The sequence below is a fragment of the Neodiprion fabricii genome, chromosome 6, assembly GCF_021155785.1.
Source record: "Neodiprion fabricii isolate iyNeoFabr1 chromosome 6, iyNeoFabr1.1, whole genome shotgun sequence".
Classification (NCBI taxonomy): Eukaryota; Metazoa; Arthropoda; class Insecta; order Hymenoptera; family Diprionidae; genus Neodiprion; species Neodiprion fabricii.
Genome location: NC_060244.1, coordinates 20,395,198 through 20,418,797, shown reverse-complemented (window position 1 = coordinate 20,418,797; position 23,600 = coordinate 20,395,198). Strand labels below are relative to the sequence as shown.

The following is a 23,600-nucleotide window of genomic DNA, read 5'->3' as shown; positions in this document are numbered from 1 at the left end:
TATAAAGTTCCATATTGATTGACAGACTCTGGAATACGATATAAAGATATAACGAACTGCAGTATTTTGTACTTGTCCACTCGGAGCACCGAACAACATAGACCAAATAATTACAATGTAGAAAAGAATTAAAACAAAAACAGAGAGAAAAAAATTCTACACTCTCAATAGAAATATATTACTTTCACATGTTTTTCATTATAGTAAATATAGAGTTTTTAGAAGCCTGTATAGGGGCAAAAGCAGCAGCCAAGCTTGTCGATTAAATATAATAATTTAGATACATTAGAAAGTCATAGGACGTGATGATTGAGTCTACGATCGGTTTAAAAACCGATCACCGCGAAATGAACCGCTAATCGGTTACGATAATTTAAAAAAGTAAACGGCAAAAAAAATAAAATAAATAAATAAAACAATTTTTTTTAAACAAAACCTATGTGTACAAATAAATATTATACATCAAATAATTCGCAAAGATTATTCAATATCTTTGAAGAATAATAATAATCGAATCAAATCGAGGCTTTGGCAGTGGCAAAGGCGATATCTTTTTTTAAACTCCGTACAAAATACTAATTCATCGGGAGGTAATATAATGTATATCTGCATTATAAGAGTATAAAAAAAAAAAAAAAACATAAAGAAAATGATAAAAAACAGTATAGGTGCATAGAAAATACTTTAAGGTACGCGAAGAATACGTGGGAAATAATTGACGGAAAAACCAAACAATTAGAAAAATAAAAATGAACTTAAAGCCTAGTTAAAAATACAAGTTGCTTATAAGAATAATTAGATCAATTAAGTATGTATAATTTAAGCAACCAAGGTATATAAATATACATACAACACTCATATGTATACATATAGATACGCAATGTATATATTTATAATCGTATATTGTACCCGCGCGCGCTGCAAAGATATGTATAATTATGTGTTTGGGACGAGCATTGTAAGCTGCTTTCCTTGGACCCCCAATATGCAATAATTAGTTTGCGTAGGTTTACGGTGAATTAACTCACGTCGTTCATTGTATATCCAAACATTATATATCGCAAATTCATAATTATATTAAACTTATCTACAATTGTTCGCGTATCTAAAATAACGTTACTATTTTTATTTAATATTTTTTTTTTGCGTCTTCTTTTTCATTTATTGATTTTTTTTCTTTTTTTCTTTTTTTTTTACTTCATCTTTTACTTTTTTATTCGTTTAGTCTAACATTATTAGATACTGATTTTTTTTTTTTATTTTTTTTTTTTTTTTTTTGTGATTTGTTTTTCGTTTTCGTTTTTTTTTCCAGTTTTTAGTTTTTACTTCTTTTCCTTTCTATCATTCAATTATAGAAATGTCGTGAGGTGTTTGTAGTCTTTGGATCGATATATGTATATTGACGTCTTTGGTGATCTTACCTTTAGTATCATTATAAATATGCAACATGAGACATTTTACATGTATACATTCAATCATACTTTCGCATTATAATATATTATACGCATTACGCATCTTGTCATGCGTTTATACTTTCATTAATTGCAGTGTATAGATATGCATGATGTGTGTAATTGTGTTGTTTAGTCTTACAAAAACCGAACGAGGTAAAACATATAGGTATTGAGTGAAAATTTAAAAGAAAAATCTTCAATCAAACCGTTTCTCAATTGCATCGAAAAAACGTATTTAAACATTATACGATAAAATTCTTTCTCTACGATACAAAATATCTGATTGACATGCAAAAAACTGTTCTTTAGTTTTAGTACTTCTCCGATTTTTTGTTTTGGTGGTTTTTTTCTTCCCCATAATTATACTTCGATTACGCTAACCGTACTATACGTATATAACTAGATACCCCATTATCGCATGTATAGCTTTATATACTTTTCATCTGTGTGTATGTATATATATATATATAATATGTTATAAATATTCTAATATTCTTGTGTTAATGCATACATATATGCATATATACATACACATACGCAAATATTACCACTCTTAACGCTATTTAGCCATTACTATGTCTACTGATATGAGTTAGTTCACTTGTAAAGCACTTTAAATCCAACCTATATTATATAATATACCTAAATGTAATTCACTGATTGAATATGTGTATAATTACGTTCCCTATTCATACGCTATTAATTATTGTTATTATCTTGTAATAATACATAAATTAACAAGTTATATGCAAGATACATATACAATATTGTTTGAATACAATATATAATATGTACATATTTTTCTTCCACATTATTTCAATTTTTCCTTTTTTTTTTTCTTTTTTTTTCTTTTTTTGCTTTCACACACATGTACAATATTTACACGTATATAATGTACTTGTATTACTTATATAATTCCTGTCGGATGTATTCATATACTATGTGTATACTTGTACAAGTGTATCGATAGTCTGAACACAACCTCTGAAGATATTGCTAATTTATATACGTGTACATTATATTTGTTCATGCATGCGAGTTTTGTCGTAAATAGGGTTTTTTTTTTTGTTTTGTTTTCTCGTCTGTGTGGTTTTCTGGTGTATTATTCATCTCTGCTTGTTGAGAAACTTTCGTTTATACCTCCAAGTAATTGTCTAGATTGTACATATGCAAATTCAGTCGAGCTTAAAAATGCAAGATAACAATAATTGCGTATAACACATCGGTTAGCTGAACTCGAGTAACTAACTGTGTAAGTTGGAGGCAGGCCGAGTTCTCTCTTATAAGGTATAGCTATGTAGACTTGATGGTTGATTGTAATTCAGTTAATTTGAATAAAAACCAAATGGAGTATAAGTGAGAGAATATATTCAATTGTTATTTCATTTCAGTATACGCGAATGGATAAGCCATTGTTTGGTAAAACGTATGTACATACATGATTGAAATTCTAGTAATTCAGAAATAATTATTACGAATTCTGCCATTCGGTGTTCTGGGTGTGCATTTAATTAAATAAAATGAAATTATACTTCACGTGGTGTAGCTGCAACTAAACGGTTAATTGACTGAAATTGTACATCTGCATAATTAGCTCGGATGATAGCAAGTGGCTGAAATTTATTTCAGCTCGAGGTACAGTTGAGCCTATAATCGTATATAATGTGTCACGTATAATGTATAATAACTCGTCGAAGAATCACCTGCCCGGATAGCGTACGGTCTTGTTTTAGTAATTACGATATGCAATGTAAAATTGTAATATTGTTTATAAATAGAATACATTAATATCCGTCTTAGTGTATAAATTCTCTCTACTCGTCTACCTGCGATACAAATGTCATAAGATCCGCACCCAACATTGCCCTGCTGAAAATGTTCATGAGTTAAATCGTACAATATTTCGAAAGAATTCATTGTGCAATTTATTACATAATTTATCTTGTGGATTCGATAAAGTATGTAAGAAGATAAATATACATCAGATATACTAAATCAAATTATATGATTTTTCATCTGGTATATCTGATGACTACTGTATCAAAGTTTATGTTTAATTTTTCTTTTTCCTTGTCTACACTTCACCGCGAGTATCCGAGTATCGTTCGGGTTTGAAAATATTATGATAGCGTAAACTGACATGTACAGATATCGTTTCATTCATAGGTAACGGGTAATTGTCTTCAACGAGCACTGATTCTCGTTATTAAACGAAGAGCAAAAAGAAAATGGGACCAAGCGGCACGTAGAGGCAATTTTCAAGAGTTTTTTTTCTTTTTTTTTCTCAATGTCTATATGCAAAATGGTATAACGAATAAGGTAGCTGCGGAATCATCATGTCAGGAAGGAGCGAACACACGAACGATGAAGTCTTTTGACATTCACTATCGACATCTTACGTTATTACTACAAACGCTATGCTTTATCATGGGTTCAAACAAGATATGTAGAAGACTATTTAATAATAATTAACGTGCAGTGAACGCAGGTGAAAAAAATTATCAGAACTGTAGAAAAATATTGCAAAGTAAATGCATCGAGTCTAGATATTCAGGACGGTATTAAAATGGAACCGAATAGTTGCATTGCATAGTTGGTGTTTTTTTTTTTTTTTTTTTTACTTTCACTTCATTTTCATCTAATTCTTCTTATTATTTTATAAATTTAAAAGTATATTATCAACCGATGCGATCCGCGACTCGGAAGCGATTCGTAAGTATCACAATCGTAAAAATTAAATAAAAATTGTACGGACACGTATGTAATGAATGCCCAGTATTCTGCGAAGTCGATTCGATATACCTGTACAATGTGCGGCGTAATTATTACATAGCAATGAATTTCTCTAAAATCGTTCAACAATTTTTCGTTTATCTCCATATTTTCTTTTTTTAACAAGTTCTGAAAAATTCTACAATCCTTCAGAATCATACGTAGAATTTCCGATGAAAAAACTGTGACGCTAAAAAAAAAAAAAAAAAAACATACAAACCCAATTGGCTATACGTCGTGTAATATTGCTTGATCGAAATTTGTGAATTTGTGTTTACGAGTATAGGTATAATAGCTGCACAGTTACAACCGATGTTACGATAGAATCTTGTATTTTCCCGTTATATTGTGTATGTAGCAGTGATTACGAAAGTTTTTTTAAAAATAATCTCTGGTTAAGTAAAAGCGAGACTGTCGTCTGACATGTTGGTATTTAAATATACGCAAATTACGGGTACCATGACTTCGACCAACAGGAAGGCACTTGGGCAAATTACGTGCCGAGTTGGCCATCGTTCTAATGTATAACTCTCGGGGCACACCTCTGCTACTAACATAGATCATATACAGTTACGCTTAAATACAATTTTTGCTACCCTTAATATTATGATATGTTCACATTCGTTATATAATAATATAATTATTATTATTAATTCTGTAACACTCTCCCGACGTCATTTTCCTCGATCGCGACGATATTACTTATCGATATATATATCTTCTTCAAACAGATACAAATTCGTACTATCCACATTTGTTTTTTCAATCCTTGTTATCTTTTCTTTTTTTCGTTTTATTTTATTTTTTTTTTTTTTATTCCTTTTGTTTTTTACTTCTTCTCCCTTCTCCCACAATAATGCTGATGATAAACATAAATACACGTTTCTTAGGGCACCTTTGGTATTAAGCTTGTTTGAATGTTAATATATATGAAGTGTATATATAATATACTATATATAACTTTATAATAATACAATGTGCTTTCGGTTAATAAGATCAATTGTTATTTTTTTTTTCTCTCTCTCTCTCTCTCTCTCTCTCTTTCTTCTTTCCGCCTATAATTTTATAACGTGTGTTTTTGTGTGTTGTGATTTTAACAGTGCCTTTTTACATGTAAACTGAAGACTAATCGTACAAGATCCTCAAACCGTATCGATATATCCGTATATCCGCGAGCCTCTCAACGGCGGTTACGCTAATTTGAAAAAAAAAAATTAAGAACAAAGATGGGACGTTAATTACGATCCGTAAAAACTTTTCGAATAAATTAAAAATTATAAAATTACACAATTAAATATTACACGAACGAATAAGTTAAATAATATATATAATATACATGCATACAATCTATATGTATGCATAAGAAAACGTATTCTTATACATATATATACTATATGTATATACATGTGTACGGATATGTTATGTATATAGATAAAATATCGCCGGGCCTTCCGTATGATTTATGTATAATGGTAATAATAATCATAATCGCTGTACGAATTTCTGTCCGCAGTTAGATACACCTCACATATCGAATGAGTTTTTCACGGTCGTTCATAACAACCGCTCTGCCATAGCACGCCCGGACAAACATACATACATACATGCATACATACGGCGTATCCTTTTACAACGTATATCCTACTCATGTGCAAAACCGCAACTGCGAACCATTCCGTGCCCCCTAATTTTTCTCCTTAATAATTTTTTCGCAACACGTCGATCGTCCGATCAATTTATCGACTTCACTACTGGCGTACCTGTCACATTCCGCTCACGTCAACTTTAAGACTGCCCATTTTCATCTCCCTTTGTTCCCTGGAAATAAGAAAGAGAGAATCATAAAATTAGACACGAATATCGTAGACGGCTGGAGAATATTCTATATCTAACAAAGTATGTTTACCACTATAATAATATTAAATTAGAAGAGAGAAAAAAAAATTGCGGTATACATCTGTTTTCCACAACTGCGATTCAAGCCGGCAGTGGTGAGGAGGTCGGATTTAGTTTTTCATATAGACGCAGAGACCCGATCGTTTTGAAAGCATACTATTTCGTAAAACGTGTTTCCTTCGCGAATGGATGCATGTAAGACGACCAACCGAGTGTGACACGTACACATGCAGCGACGAGGGACTTGGCTATCGGTTTGAAGAACGATTTTTCCCTCCCTGCGAGGTGGAGGAATCGAAGGATGCGGGAGATAAAGAAAAGAAGCGTCCTCTCCATTTTTCAATGCCTCTCGCATGACCCACTTGTACAGTCAAAGCGCGACCTCATGATAAATTCCGATCGTTTCTTCTTTCGGCAAACCTACTCCTCGACCCGTGGATGATAGGTGAGGATACTTTACGTCTCAAAGCGTAAATGCAAAACTTTAACTTTGCAGGCCCACGTTGTATACCGACTACGATCATCGTTACACCACGAAATCCGTATTTCGAACAATGCGGTCGCGATTAATTGCCAAGTCGCTCGATTACAGCGAGAGACAGAGAGAGCGATGAGAGAGGTCCGTTGTATCACGTGTGTGTGTGTGTTATGAGATGTGCGGTGTAACGATAATAAGTAAATTTTACACATAACAGTGGGTATGTTATACACAATTATGTGTAATTGTACACGGTGTGTGTATACATGTACAGAGTAATGTCGAAAAATATATAAACAGATAAATATAGAATGGGTATAAAGTGAAACCTACTTCCGTCCATAGGTTTGTAAAGCCCACCTCGGCCATTTTTGACTTTGCATACTCAATTCGAATCGCCCCCCGGTCAGAAGATAGGAGAAACGATCCCTGAAGCGTGGCCATCGCCTGGGCCGCGTAGCGAACATCTTGATATTCGACGAAGGCAACCGGCGAGCCTCCCTTGGTGTGCATACGGAGGCGACAGAACCCGGGGAAACTGTGCACAAACAAGGGTTAGTTTACAGGCTGGGTTTCAGTGAATTTTTCAACGTTTCTTTCTTTTTTTTTTCCTTTTTTCTTTTTTCGTTTTTCTTTTTCATGTCATCGAGGTGTCGCTCGTTCCTGTCTCCAAGAGGAATGGTGTTCGGCTGCAGTTTCGCGAAGATGATGATACAGAGGTGCGTGGTGCGTGTGCATTCGTCTAGTCAGGTACGGATGTACGGGTACGTATGAAGCTTTCCACGCCAAATCAGTAAGCGGCTGACCGTGATGTTTGTTAATTTCACCAAGGATTTTTTCTACGTCAGTTCGACCTCTGAAGAGCTTTGAAAATTTTTTTGAAATTTCTTTGATCGCTCGTCTCTACCCTTTGATTTTTTAAACCCGTCTCACAAACACCTGAATTGATTTTTATAAAACGAGAAAAAAAAAATTTCAAGCAAGATTCAGAGCGTGACATCGTGTTTTTATATTTCTTCTTTTTTTTCCATCAGTTTTTTTAATTGTTTAAATTATTTTTTCTATTATCATACCTGTCAAAAATCTATTACAATACATACCGCATCTCCGATTTGATTAGCGATTTTTTATTTTCTTTTTATTATTTCTCTGGTTCTAAATACATTCTCGTTTTTTTTTTTTTTTTTTGTATTGTATAACCAAATTTTAACAAGTATGAATATAGAAAAAATCGATTAAAAAAAAATCGAAAAAAACGAGGTCCCATGCTCAATCTTGCGTGAAAATGTTTCACTTCGGAAACCAAATGTTTTGAATTGCTGTTTCATAAAAATAAATTTGGGTATATTTGAGATCGGTTTAACACGTAAGAGGATAAGGACGAGTGATTAAAAAAATTTGAAACCATTCTTAAAAGCTTTCAAGGGTCGTACTATCGTAGAAAAAATCCTTGGTGAGTTGGCGTGTAAAAGCCCCGTATAATATTATACATGTCTCAATGCAAGCGTGACGATGATGAAGATTAATGATTCGCTAAATGAAGTGATCGTGTAATGGTAATAGTTATTCATTGCCGTACAGCAGTTATATATTTTTGTGTCGCTTTAGTTCGGCTAGGCTGTTCTGTTCAGTTGAATTTTGACGAGTAATTTCACAAGCCCCCTTTTTCGTGTCAATTTTAGATTCCCTGGTAAATGAAAATCGGTTAGAATGCAACCGGTCGAAATTGATACTGATTTTTAACAACTTCAATATCATTTGAATGATATATGGTAGTTTGGTACCAAATTCGTCACTCAGTTTACTCTTGCTTTTCAAAATTTCACTGAACATTGAGTAACCTACGGTATATTAACAGGTTTTACATTTAATCAGGGCGGCCGTAAAAATTTCACTGATAAAAAATTTCATTTGCTAAGTGGTTGATATACAATAATGTTCGTAAGATTTGGGGTATCGCTAGAATGAGGGTTTCAATGTTATTGGAATCGCAAGAAAATTTGGAACAAGCAACTATTGTATAATTGATGATTACAATAGTAACGCATACTAGATTTTTGTTCATACAGACAAGTGCATTAGTCATTTTCATTCTGTATCCATAACTGTATTTTTCACTTGGGTATGGTAAAGAGTGAAAATAACCAGGGTACCTACTCTGTGTAGTAACCACAACTACAAATTTCTCTCAGTATGATATTTCGAATTTCACGATTTTTCCCGGTCTTCGTGACTGTTTCAGGAACAGTTCCGCATCGAAAAGAATTCGAAGGAACGAATGTTAAGGATTTCCAGGTTCCATACGGCCACCCCGAATGATTCCAAAGTTTCTACGGTGCCGTAGAGCCTGTTCCTCGATCCTGGCGATCGATTTAGGTCGACCTCCTCCTCACTACCCTACACCTATCGTCCGATCCCCCTTTTCCGACACACGCACTCTCCAGCTGTCTCTCTCTGACTCATACCTAGTCATCCCACGTTCTGCGTTGGCATAATAATCAGTGACAAACCGAGTCATTAAAGGCGCTGATTGGTCCGTGTTTCCCGCATCGTATACGCCCATTGTACAGAGTGTATAAAAAAATACGCTGAAGTTCTCCCCTTTGTTAAATAAAAATACCGCGAATGGTGTACCATGTAATTGAACACTCCATGCGTGGATGCTGATCAGTGTATCTCGTACATACTATATGAAAGACGTTATCCGTTACACAAATAAACTTTTCCATATTCATCGTCGATTATTCGACGCTCTCTTTTATGTATATATTATGTATCTCTTTTATATAATATATATGTATGTGTCAACCTCTAAACTGACCTGTTGAATATCTCCTTGAGCTCATGCTCGGAGACGAACTGGCCGAGGTTAGCGACGAAGAGGGTCGAGCAGGGCGCGTTGCTCACCGCGATGCTTGGCTGTGACGAGGACGAGCCTACCGGTGACGCCAGCGCCGGCGAAGGCAAGAAATGCGGCAGCGACGCGTGGATCGATGTCAGGGTGGTCGGATGTTGCAGGGATATCGGTGCCTGCGGTACACAAACACCATAAATCGGATTACTCCAGGTGCCGTCCGCGCTGCCGGTCATCGACTTCTTGGATACGGGCAGAAGTACGTAGATCCGTGTAAAAACATTGTTAGATAGCACAAGTGCATAGAGAGGGCATGCTCAATTTTTCACCTCACTTTCGTCATCCCTCACGAAAGCTTTACAAATAAAATATAAAAGAGAAATAATGTGTATCCGTTTATACATGAATTGCAGCGTAAGCGTCCTTTACCTGGTCGTTAAAAAAATCAAGATACTTTTGCTTCGGTCTCGTATATTCGACCGAATGACGCATTTGTCATTACGAGGATATATTGTTGAGGATAATAACTATCCGCAAGAAAATATCTTGTAATAATCTCTTCGCCAAATTTTCAAATCAAATGCATCGTTTTGAATATTGAAATTTCTTCGACTCATATACGTACAATATACAACGATTCGAAAATCGAATACGAATAAAAACATATAAATCAGGCACAGAACACGGACTTTCAGTCACTCGCTAAGTTTCCTTGAGCATCGTGATTACAATGCAAAAGCTAGGGCACAAAACAAGTTGCGAAAAAAAAACGAACCAACGTCAGTTCATTTGAAAACAAGTACAGCGAAAATACACAAATTCGTAATTGAATTTAAAATTACAAAAGCTAAAAAAAAATAAGCTACGAGTAGTTTCGGGAGGCGGTTGAGGTGCAATTAGTCCGTTGCGTCGATCATCCAAAATCCGTCGATTGAGCCCGGAGGACGGGCGTTTAAAGGGTGCCAAAGTTATATAACAGTCGGTGCTGATCCGGCAAAGATTGGCAGTGATCTCTCCGGACCTCATAGAAAAGGTGCTCAGCTGCCCGGGTTCGTCTCGATGAAGTCACTGAGCGGCTTTTCTATCGAGCCAGGGTCGAAACGTGTGTAGAAGGGGTGGGTGCACGTGTCGGCAAGGAATCGAGAGGGCAACCAGCCGTGTGGGGGGGAGGGGATCGTATGCGGAGAACGTTGAGAAAAAGCGAGGGTGTATCGCAAGATCGAATTATCGAAATCGCGAAATCCGTTTGATAGTATTTCAAAACGTGGAAAGGTCAAAGTATAACAAAAAGCAAATATACAGAATCTTTAGAACAAATACGAATATTATGTATATGGTAGAATTTTGGGGATTCTATGTTCTTGTTCTCTACACACCTTTCTACATTTTTACCGATTTTTCGTACTCGAATTTTTTCAACATGGTTAAATTCTCTATAAGACAAATGTTCGCGTTTTTTGAAATTCGATATTCCGACAATTATCTTGTGTTTTTTAAACCCACAGCTCTAGCATTGTAGACCGAGAGTACGGCCCTGAGCGACCTACACGTGTAGTACATACGTGGGGCATATATACGCCTATATCATCGGCAACAAGCCTATCCCAGGGGGAATTCCCGCAGGACGAGTATATACGTGACTTTTATGACAAGAGAAGGGTGCTAACAAGCGGAGCCTGCAGCGCGGTGTGATAGAGAGGCTCGGAGTTTGTGATGCTGAATTCTGTGAGAATTACTACGAGTACGTTGTATGTACATATTGCGTATTATATACATATATATTGGCGAAATTTTATTATTGTGTAGTATACAGACACCCGAACTCGCTGATTATAATTGTTTAGGTCGAATAAGGGACGGGACAAAAAAAACACAATAGCCTCGGTTTTTCCATCCCCATTCTAACGGAGACAAGAGTCAATTGGCTTTTTCCGCTGTTTGCAAGATTAAAGAGAATACCCATACTTGCGATTCCATGAACGTTCTTTCTTTTTTCCCTTTCCCTCGATTTCACGGTGTAATTATATAACATTTACACCGGACTGCCTCAATAAAAAATTCAATTTTTTTTTCGATCTCCCACTTCATGGAATCATAGTTTTTAACGTAATATTGAACCTCGTGAAAGGAAATCGCAGTGTGGCTTTTTTAAACTGTTGAACCATGAAGTGGGAGATCGAAAAAAATTAAGTTTTTTTTTTTTTGAGGCAGTCTAATATACTAGTATCAGACTTGAAGGTCTCGAATTCTCACACACATTTGTCCGAAACGAAGAATGTTTCACCGAGAATTATACTCAGACAGCGGTAATTAACTCAAAGCACAAGACTATCCGACTTTTATAAGGTTTCGATCCTGTTGAAATATACCCTGCCTAATATTTTAGTGGCCAAGAGATATTACCGTTGTACAAAAAGCTCCGGTGTTTGAAGAAAATTAGACAATAATGATATACAGCATACCTAACATACGTAAATTGCAATTTGACTCACATTGTGTGCCGCAAAAATCTATCAGAAAGGTGATCAAGGCAATAAACATCGCAAAAGTCACTACATCGACATTTTTTAAGATAAAATCTCACGAAGCTGGATGAGACAAAGAATAAAAGAAATAAATTCAAAGAAACATTTCTGGAAATAAATAATATATGTAAGCGTGTACAACTATATACGTTATAATATAGCAAAAACATACACGTCAAGATCATACGAGCCGGGACTTTTTTCGCGTGTTGCAACATCTATAACCCGTAAGGCAAGTGCAGGGATTGGATTAGACTGTTCGCATATTAGGGCAATATTTGTTTTTTTCTTGTTGCAACAGAGTCTAAACGTTGGTCGGTTTTTACCGTACTATAAAGAATCCTACCAAGATGTAGAATTTTTGGCTCAGATCCAAAAGTCTGTTGGACCGGCTTCAATTCAATATAAATAATGACATACTCGTTTTCTTAAACCTTACAGAAGTACTATTTCACTCCATCATTTTAAACAAAGGTACAGAAATTCCAGATTTTGCTATTATCAACACGATTATTTCGCAAACTTCAGCGAAGAAACTGGAATAAATTTGTTTTTATAAATGTTACCATCAAATATGGCAAAGTCAAATGCTGTGAAGCGTCGTGCAGGCCTGGTTTAAAAGTCCCGTATCTATTTCGGTAAGATTTTTCTTAGGAAGCAAAAACACTAAACGTTCGGTCCTTCAATCCTGGGTAAGAAAAGAAATACCGCCATGATCCGAAACAGTCTGATAATTAGCCCAGTCGGAATGCACAAAAAAACCACCTGAAATTACAATTTTTAGATACTAAAATTTTTTTCTTTTAATCCTTTAAGGAGGAGGGTGGTCATTGGTAGTCTAAATCCATTATTTCGGCAAGATTCTGCAGTATCTTCGGTAACCATCTTGAATTTATGGTTTAAGTCGAAAAATATCGGTGATAGATAAAAAGTTGTTTCAATCAAAGTTTAAATTTAACGAATCTGGTAGAAATTCTGAATTTAGACTACCAACGACCTCCCCCCAAGGATTAGAAAAAGAAAATAACGGTATGGAAAATCAATAATTTCGAATATACGTTTCGAATGAGACTGAAGTTAATAACGATAACGTAACGAAACATTGGGGAGGAAAAAGAACAATTTCGCAAGTTTATAGTGACTTTGAAGGAGTCAAGTTTTCCACCAAATATATAAACAAGTTTTGCCATGCTATGATCCACTGCATTTTATACATTCGTGCAATTGGGAAATAAAGATTTTTCTGACACGTAAAATCATTACAATTAACGTTACTAACTTCAGCCTCGTTATTCCGACTGGACTAATTGTGGATTCGTGAAAACAAACACAGGGCATTTACACCTATATATCTAGAGTTATACGAGGTATAAAACGATCATGTATGACTAACGTGCATCGGGGCGCTCGTCGGCGGCTCCAGAGCTTTTTCTGCAGATAGTCAAAGATAGGAACGTACGGGGACCTGAGGATGTAACGCCGGGTGAACGAGGGTGGCGTGTTGCAATGCGCCAGGCAATTCACCGGCAGTTGAGTAGGCCAACGGATGGTGCCAGAGCTCCGGTCCTCCAGGGAAAAACGGACTCCCCAGATCTGAAAAGCAAATTCCATCTTTTTTTAACGCTGTACACAGAAAACACGCCATACCATCTCAAACTTCAAACCTTACAACGTGTGTACGTAGACTTGGGGACAATGAATCTGAGACGGCTAATTTTTTACACTGTACAGTTATGTTGGCAACACTGAGTAACCTGCAACGCCATAGTCGGACGAGTGCGAAACAAACGCAATCTTAATAAACATAACATCATTACCCATGACCGTCGAATCTAACTTTAGAATACTCGTCAATCCAACAAGTCATTATCCCCGCGGTATTTTAAGGTTAGATTCAACGGTCATGGGTTATGTTATGTTTATTGAGATTGAGTTAGTTTCGCACTTGGCCGACTGTGGCGCTGAATGTTTCTCAGTGTTGCCAACATAACTCTCTAATGTAAAAAATTAGCCCTCTCAGATTCATTGTCCCCAAGTGTACGTATCGTTATTTCGACCACAACCGAGAATTGTGAGAGAAGTTATTTATTACCGTATAGCACGGTATGACGGATCCGCTATCGTATTCGCAAAGCACCGAAATAACGATCGTCGTTTTCAAAGGCATAAAAATACTCGTCAAAGTTGTTGTTATTATTGTTATAGTATAGGTCCAGTAATCGCGAATACACGACTTAATATACGTGTAATTTGACATGACGATTTGTACCGACGAATTTTATGCACAGTTACGACAATTATTATACAGAGGCTGCTGCACAGGTGAATATCATCGCGTGCATGACAGGGAAAAATGCAGAATAGGAAGAAAAAAAAATCCGGACCTTCTGCACGAATAATTGACTTTTCCGGATCATTTCGTAAGTCTGTCGGCCGAATTGCCAATTCCAAATTCGTCAGTCTGGATGTATTTCGTCTGTCTCACAAATCGATATATACGATAATCCGGTCGACAAGGGAAACAGGTGAAGCGATTCTCTGTTCATTATAGAAGGTAAAAAAAAACAAAAAAAAAAAAAAAAATCGTGCATAATTTACGCGAAATGACATTTGAATGAAGAAAAAAGAAGAGAAAAACATTATACATAGTATATAACGATGAAAAAAGGATCGTTCTAAATTCGTCGCCCGCGCCGGTCTGCAGCGACGAATCTTTAATATGCATAGAATGCATAGAGCGAGACTCGATTGACATTATTCCGTTTGACCTTTAACTAAGGATAACTGGAATGATCGGCTCTCTTCCGTGAATGTAATCCGTTTTATATTTACTTCCTGCGATGTATAAATGGTAACACTGTAACTCGTTATTCGATAACCGCTATGATATAGCTGACAATTAAGTCTTTCTCACCTGACGATCGAAGTCGTTCCTTTAATTTATTATAACTTGTACATTAATTACATTAAGTACATGGAGGCATGCACGATATTATGTACGTGTCCCTATTGTCAGTCTTTATTCCGTACATACTATATAAGTACACTATACGCCCAACATAATTATTACAGTTGTACATAATAACGTAAATCAATGATCGAGAGAGACATACGCAAAGAGACACTGCGTGTAGCTTAAAAAATTATTGTAATTTCCCATCTCTTAGTCTTATCTCTTTTGCAGGCGAACACGAAACGCGCTCATCGCGCTGACAGCGAAGCAAAAATAAGAAATAATAAATAAAAAAAAAAAAAAAAAAAAAAAAAAAAAAAAACACTCGGACTCACTCGGTGTTAAAATAGTGTTAGACACAAAGAGACAGGTACGTTTGTTGTTTCATAGGTATAGCATACATAATACGTATAGGTATACATATTAACGGAGGTGCAACGGGGTTAGTGGATTTCGAAAAAAAAAAAAGGGCGGGGGGGGGGCGAGGGCGGTTTTGTGGGGCTGTGTACGAAACAGTGATTAATAATAACCAGCGAGTGTGATTCAGTGGCGGTGCATACTTACGTCCAGTTAGAGGGTGCATCAGAGCGGGGTGCGAGGTGGTGGCTGCTGCAGCGGCTGGTTGCTTAGGTTTGCTAACCTTTGTGTTACTCTTTGCAAATTCCAAACGAATGGTTTGAGGCATATCAGGGTCGAATCTAACTCCCTGCTGCAAATAGATCCCCCAGAAATTAGTTCGACTTGTATACATAGATATGCGTATGCGTTACATTACACATATCTATCTTCTTTGTCGTTATTTCAATTATTGTTATTATTATTGTGATGTTTTATTATTATTTTTTTTTTTTCATAACGTTTTAAAGGAATGATAAGATCAAACGCAAAAAGTGTGTACATCCTGACCTAATTCTCTTATTTATTACACGCAGTATAATTATCATCAATTACTTCTAATATCGAGAAAAACAGATGTATGTACGAATGAAAGTATGAAAAAAGTAATGTGAATTCAACGAACAAAATTCAAATATCTCCGTTCGCGTGTGAATTATATTATACATTCTCAAAACTAGTCGGGGTGATCTTTGTGTTATATAAAAACGAATAGAAAGAAACACATTCGTTCATTCTACCGAGCCTGTGATATGTCTATGGGTAAAAATCCACGCTTGTGTTTTTTGTGTGAGTTTGTGTGTATAATTGTTTGTATGCGTCAAAGTGCTCCAAACCAAATCAGTGATACGTTTTTCCTCACCTCACGTAGATACCTACTGCACTATAATTTATCATTACACGTGCTGTGCCTCGAGTCTAAGACTCGATATTTCAAAGTGAAAAATTCTCGACAGACATATATTATAGTGCCTCGAACGAAGCGTTCGATTTGAAGAATTTATAACAGGGCTATACCACCTTTATACGTGAATCTGGCACCATTCCGAAAAATTTGAAGCTCGGCATTTTTTTTTCATAAGACTTTTGCGAAAGTGAACTTTGTTTAAGGTAAACAGAATTCCTCAAATAAGCAAATTTTGAACTTTGTCATTTCCTCCCTTGGAAATAAACGATTGAAAACCGATATTTGTAATTATAAAATATAATTTGTAGCAAGAGAAGAAAAAACAAAATTACGAATAATTCAAAAACTGTTGCAGGTTACTCGAGAAGAGGAAAAATGATGACTGATTTCTTAATAACACCCCAAGTATACGATATGACGTATGATATTATAATCGGAAGAAAAGGTTTAAAGTACTGGTAGAAAAAAAATAAAAAAAGAAAATTGAAAAGAAAAATCTCTTTTGAATATGCCCGTCGTTCGAAAAATCCAAACGATCGTATACAAATGACAGTACGTATATATAATATAATATATACGTAATATATTATAGGAAATTGCAAATTGCGTGACATCAGTTGCGTGTGGCAAAGAGATGAGGTGATGGGTTTTTGGCAGATGGGTTCTTTTATAGGCAGAGGAACACCATATTAATGTAAGTATGTATATAATAATCACACGGTGCACCCAGCAGATATATAGGTATATAACAGGTTTTGTACCAATTACAAAGTTCCTTAATTAACAATAATAATACACCTATAATATGGATAGTAATAACATACTACATGATAATCGATGATAATATTATATTATTATTCTGCAACTATGTAGCAAATAACCCGTGCCGTCTAATCGGGGGTGAACAAATAACGAGGAGGGAGGGGGTGGAGGAATCAAGATGGAAAAAAAAATATGCATATTAAGAATTACAGGAATAAACCGCAAGAGAGACAGGCTCTTCTAGGTTTTTAACGTTATTACATGATGTACAAATATTACCTGCAAGTCTTGTTTCGCTGCTTCGGCACCGGCTCTCGTATGAAACGTGACAAAACCCACCGGCTGAAATTCAATTTAACGCACGTTATTAATTATAGGTATATAAATAATATACCGTACGATTTTTCACACGCTCTTTCACGGCGCTTCTCGTGTAGAAATATATACACAAAATATGTACAGAGCGAGTAGCGAACGGTCGAATGATCTAACGCGCATGCGCTAAAATTTTAAAAGAAAAGCCGTTGCTTTGTCGGGACTACCAACTTTTTTGAGGTTACATACATGGCGACGGCTTGTCATCCGGACTTACGACGGTTGGACAACCTGACGAGACAACTGCGTTTGCTGTAGAATTTTAACGCATGCGCGTTAAACCATTCGACCGTTAGCCACTCACACTGTACGTATATTCGTACTATTATGCACGCGTTGATAAACTTTCAAGGTTTTCGTAAATTTAAACAAGCTGTAATATCGGTATACAATCCTGCTTCGCATCGAATTAGACTGTTGAATTAATTCAAACATGAGCAAATCGGTTCGCGGTACCTGTACACCTATAAACTAATTCCCTTATAAATCGTTGAATTGTTTGAAAATAGTATTTATCAATTTCAAAATTATTCGAATATTATACACTGTATTATATTGTAAACAATTGAGGACAATGTTCGGCTGCAGAAACTGTTACAGAAATTCTCGAAAAAAAAAATAAATAAACAAAGACCTTGGAAATGTTTCTTCGTTAAACTTTTTTCATTCGGCATTTGTATAAACATATAACAATGTGAAAATCCTGCGAAGCGTGCACAGTCTGTATAAAAATGTACAAAGGTTGCGAACAACTGCGACATGGTGGTGTAACTCCGAGTTAACAACTGCGCGGCTAAAATAGACGTCGCTGATCAGTAGAGCATTAAACGATAATTGAGCCCGCAGGAAATTGTGTTTTTTCTCGACACGCCGTTTGCTCGACGTAAAACGTGAAACGAGTCCCCCGTTGTAATACAACGTATATAAATAAATTATTACACGCGTGTACAAGGCACATACATACACACATACATGCATACATACCTTAATATATACTTGCTCGTATAGAATAGCATAGTGGAGGGGGGGGGGGGAGGCAAAGAATGTTTCCGGAAGTGTGCTTTGGTTTAAAAATATCATCACGTACCGTATATTATCATAAGCGGTATAAAAACGATTAAAGATACATTACAATAATAACAATAACGATAATAATAATAAGAATAATACTGTGTAGAACGGAGAAGGAAAATGGGAAATAGAGAGGAAAAGAGAGAGAAAGAAAAAAAAAATGCAAGAGGAAATGAAGTTGAAAAAAAAAAAAAAAAAAACTACACGCGAGACGAAGGAGAAAGCGTTACTTGTGGAAACGTATATCTCCGAGGTTGTTAACGTAATTAACGCGAGAACAAAGAGCTTTGACTCGGCGTCGCGGTGAAATCGGGGATTACAAGTAGCATAGGGGTGGGAAAGACTTTGACACGAGTTCTGTTTCAATGGACTATATGTACGAATTTGTATACATATAGGTATAGTATAATGGTATGTATGTATATACGTGTAAACCGCGGCAAATTTTCGCCATTTCGCTCAAAATCAGTCGCTGTAGGACAATATGTATTGGAGGCACGTAGAGCTTCGTTAATTGCGATAAGAGCTTGCCTTCGTCGGTTTCATCGAAAATAGCAAAGCTAGCTTTTTTTAATCGAGGTTGAATTGTACAGAGTCTAGGTGGTATAGAAGATGAAATTCGAATCTTATATCGTTAAATTTATTCCACGTATGCGTTTAAACAAGCATTATAGGTACATTATACTGAATATAATTTCGTGATTTTCTAAAATTAACAGAAATTAACCATCACCGGTAAAACAAACTTTTTAATAATCTAACAAACTTCAATTGCAATCTGTAAATATGAAACATATCGAAAATAATTTATTCCATTTTGCCAACACAAATGGTTGCACAGAAATAAATTGAATTCTGTAAACCAGATTTTTCTTTCGTATAAATTCTAAAATTAAACGTTTAAAATTCATTAAACGCTTGCATCGGATGAGACCGAAGTTAGTAACGTTAACGTAACGAAACTTGAGGGAAAAAATCATTATTGTACAATTTTAGAATAACAATCGAAAAAGTCGGCTTTCCAAAATAAGAGTATGTTTTGTTCCTCATGGTTTACTAAATTGCAGAAATTCCGAAAGTTTCGAAGTAACGATTTTTCCTACAAATGCATCGTTTCAGCAACGTTACCAACTTCCTCCTGATGACATCGGCGCGTTTTGCGTTATGCAATACAGTGCGAATCGAGTGAACTGAATCACCTCGACGCCGCGACGTCACAATACATACACAGGTGCAATTAGCGTGCGAATAATACTGTTATTGGTGAAGTAAATGAAATAGTGCGGTTTTGTAGTTAAACGAATTATAGGCACAATAAATATAACAAAACGCATATATTTAAATATTCGATTATACATGACTCACCGATGCGGTTTTGCCGTTTTTACTCGTCACTTTCAGCAAGGAGCCCTCGTAACCCTGAAACGCGTATCAAACTTGTGTCCAATCAATTGTTATACACACATTATACGTACACTTCTTTATATTATACCTGGAAGTGTATAAATGACGCGGGAAAAACAGAGACGGCCGAGGGAACGAGGGAAAGAAGAAACTCGGAGTATCGATGTATATATACGATATATATATATATATATGTATATATGTATGTATACAACAGATTGTAAAGCCTCTCCTGATCCTGAAAAGAAGTCGTTTATCCAGCGTCTTATGCGGACTCGATATGTTTTACACCACCGGCCACCAGCTAATTCTCTCTCCGACTCGACATGGTTCGCTGAAAAATATTATTATCCGCTCTGGTTTACGCTCTCAGAGTCCCGGATCGATTCGACGTGCCTAGGCGCCTCTTCTGCTCCCCGCCTTTACACCGACGTTGGCTCTTCCACGTTTAAATTTTTCAAACCGCCAGACTGGGTATGTATGTAAGGCATCAGGTATGTACGTTGTACGACCTCGAGTCGAAGTACTCTTGGATGAAATTCGCCATATATCCGAATAATTTATCCGATGTTTCAAAACTTCATTTTTATTTGCATTATTTTTTTTTTATACTGATCGTTTCGTACTTTTGAATACCTTCAAGCTTGCATTCGTAATCAGCAAGCCCATAAACCGCAAAATACCATCTTGTTACAAAAGTTGACTGAGCACAATAACGTGTGACTCAAAGTGTTAAGAGCTTATTATTATCGGAGTTTTCGATCGAGCGATATGAATGTAAAATTATAAAAAGACAAAAACGTATCAAAAAATATGTTACCTTAAAAATGTATAATAGTGATTAAGAATAAAACGACATTCCCAGAATGCGATATAGAATTGAATCGGAGCAAATTTGAATAACGAAATCCAAGTTATCAACAATCTGGCAAACGGTTTCACAACTTGCATGTTCAAAATCACTATATCGATTGTCTAAAAAAAAATTTTTAATTTTACAAATAGTTATGTCGAGAGCGAATGAAAATATACATTTGCGTAAATACATTGCAACAGGTATTCATCAATCGTTACATTTTCACATTACTACTATACTGTAACGTATGAAGTATTTGTTGAACGTTTTTCAGAGATTTTGTGGGAATCTGGCCGGCAAAAAAAATGAATCCAAAAACATTAAATTCGGATGAAAAACACCAAAGTTGAATTATTTTGATCGTTCTAACTGTAAAGTCGTTTCTCAAATTGTTCATATCTTAGCATTTATCATTCGAATTTGCTCAGATTCGTTTCCATCGAATATTAAGCAGTTAAGTTAAATTCGTATTCATTATCATTGGCGCAAGTAACATTCATCGAAATTTTTTAAAAGGTTTTTTCTGTTTTCATAATTTTTGATTCGTCGTGAGACCAAAGGAAGAATCGAATGGCGTACTACGTTAGAAAATTGAGGGAAAAATTTGATTTCAGAGAGCCGACGACCACTTTTCAAATTTGCGAAACGATTTTTCATAGTTCTTGTTGTTCGGGGTCAAGGGGATTTGAATCGAAAACAAAAATGTTTACCATTTTTTAATCATTCCATAATTTTTAAAATAACGGACAACCCGTACGAAAAAATGCAAATAACCAATAATAGCTGACCATTTATACAATATCTCTTGATTAGCCAAAGTTGATTGATAATCGAGAACGAGAATTAAAAAAGGATGTAAAAGCCTGTAATCAGATATTGAAAAACAAAACAGAAAAAAAACGGAGTAAAACTGTTTTTTTTTTCATGTTTGCATAGTTAGTTATCGCTTGAATTAATCTGTGGAATTTTTTCGTTGAAAGAAATGACACTTACAGGCTTTTTTCATTTTCATCTTCAATTATAATACCGTGTCCTGATAATCTCAGTTACTTAATAGGTCGTACGAAACTCGTATAATAATAAAATTCTGCAGTCGGTGGATCTAATCGGTAATAAGTGATCTGGCCTAGATTTTAAATATTAACCATAGTTCGTATCGATTTCTGAGCGGCGTGAAGCATGTCGCGAAATCCAACCGAGCTTCGCCGAGTTCTGTGGGAATAATTTAAATCGTATATACGAGTACGATTGTTGATAAAAAAAAAAAAAAAATGACTAAATTATCGAGCATTCGCCGCGTTTCTATTACAATATCGATCACTCGGCCGTCTCGTGGTTAAAAATTGATCATACGTCTCTGTCTATTGCAAAAGTCAGTCTTTATTTACGTACCTCGTACGCTCTGAAGAGGAGGTAAAGCTCTCGCGGTTTCGCATCCATTGGCAGGCCGCTGACGAATAGAGTTCGCACCTGAAACAGGACAATTTGGATCATTGAATTAATACAGGCGAGCATTGAAGTGGGAGGCGACTAATTGCCTATGTAATCGAACCCCCTTTCGAACAATATTATGAAAAATTAAAGGGTGGAGAGGAGGAGCGATATTGAATTAGCATCGGCTCGCCGGCTCGGAAAGGAAAACTATGTACCTATAATGTCAAAAATTCAAGAGTCCCGAGTGCGCGATTCCCGGTGAACCGAACCTCAATTTCGTCATTATTTCTCCGAGTTTTAATCCATTAATAGCCCCTCGAACCGACCCCATGATTTCCCCACCGATTCAGATCTCTCTCCGCAAAATTATCGCGAGCAGAAACACCGCTCGGAGAGGATTCAACTATGTGTATAAATACGTACAGGTATAATACAAGGGTCGAGAGAGTTTCAGCGGTACATGTGCGTATGTGTGTATGTATTCGAGTTTCATTCGACGAGGAGGAGAAGCAGGAAGAGAAGGGAATTGAAAAACGCGAAGTAATATCAAAATGAGAAACTCGAGTTTGAATTCAAAACCATTCCTCATTGAGATAATTAGTGTACGCTGTTCAGGAGCGGACAAGGAGGATCGTTTCCTTTCTATATTCAATATCGATTCAACTTCACCGGCGTAATTAAGGAGGGACTGTAATACAAGAGTTCCCGGAGTAACGCCTGGCTTGATCGATTGGTAAATTTTCCTACCTGCGTTTTACCGTTGATCTAATATTGTACAATAGAATCTCGATTATCCGAACCAATTGGGACCGGAACTAGTTCGGATTATCGAAAATTCGGATACATATATAATATATACCTATATATAATGTTAGGCGAGACGATGTTCAGGGCTGGGAAATAGTCAAGAAATATGGAACACACTTATATGTTGTAATATATACATATGGTGTCCAGTAGTCCTGGAAATATCCTTGAATTTTTCTTGTGTCTTCGAATTATTCTATATTTAAGGTTTACTACGAATGATATATTTATTCGTGTTCACTGAGTAACTCTTGTTAAAAAGTGGATTCCCGCCTCAAATTGCGTTTTTCGTTTTTCCCTAGTAACAAGCTGTAGTAGAAGTAACGTATATCTTGTGTTGTCCCGCCGATTATGTACACTTGGGGACAATGAATCTGAGAGGGCTAATTTTTTACACTAGACGATTACGTTGGCAACGCTGAGAAACCTGCAGCGCCACCTCTATCCTAGGGAGTTTTTAGTGCTTCCAGCTAACTTCGGAACGCAGCCATTTTTTTTTTTTTTTATGAAAACTTTGAATATCATTTATTCCGACAACGTTTAGATGGTCGTGGCGGTATACGGTACTCCAAAGTGAAACGAAAGCTGTAACCCCGGTTGCTCGAATAAGGCGCACGCATCGTTCTGCAGATAAAAAAACTCACTGTACTCGTAAT

At 36.0% G+C, this 23,600-nt stretch overlaps 1 protein-coding gene across 8 annotated transcripts in view; it reads right to left on the bottom strand.

Annotated features, from left to right (window-relative positions):
- Nucleotides 1-2,451: 2,451 nt before the first annotated feature.
- The window catches only part of LOC124184743 (protein couch potato-like), a 41,190-nt gene continuing 20,041 nt past the window's right edge, over nt 2,452-23,600 (bottom strand). For 5 of the 8 annotated variants that reach the window (XM_046574793.1, XM_046574795.1, XM_046574794.1 and 2 more), the window contains 8 exons: nt 22,096-22,173; nt 19,809-19,862; nt 17,277-17,339; nt 15,497-15,641; nt 13,439-13,572; nt 9,422-9,696; nt 6,934-7,138; nt 2,452-6,044 (listed from right to left, as the gene is read on the bottom strand). In XM_046574793.1, the coding sequence (XP_046430749.1) occupies nt 6,012-6,044; nt 6,934-7,138; nt 9,422-9,696; nt 13,439-13,572; nt 15,497-15,641; nt 17,277-17,339; nt 19,809-19,862; nt 22,096-22,173 (987 nt within the window). In that variant the 3' untranslated portion in view covers nt 2,452-6,011. The remainder of the gene's footprint in view (nt 6,045-6,933; nt 7,139-9,421; nt 9,697-13,438; nt 13,573-15,496; nt 15,642-17,276; nt 17,340-19,808; nt 19,863-22,095; nt 22,174-23,600) is intronic. The other 3 variants (XM_046574799.1, XM_046574798.1, XM_046574800.1) reach the window with 3 other exon arrangements.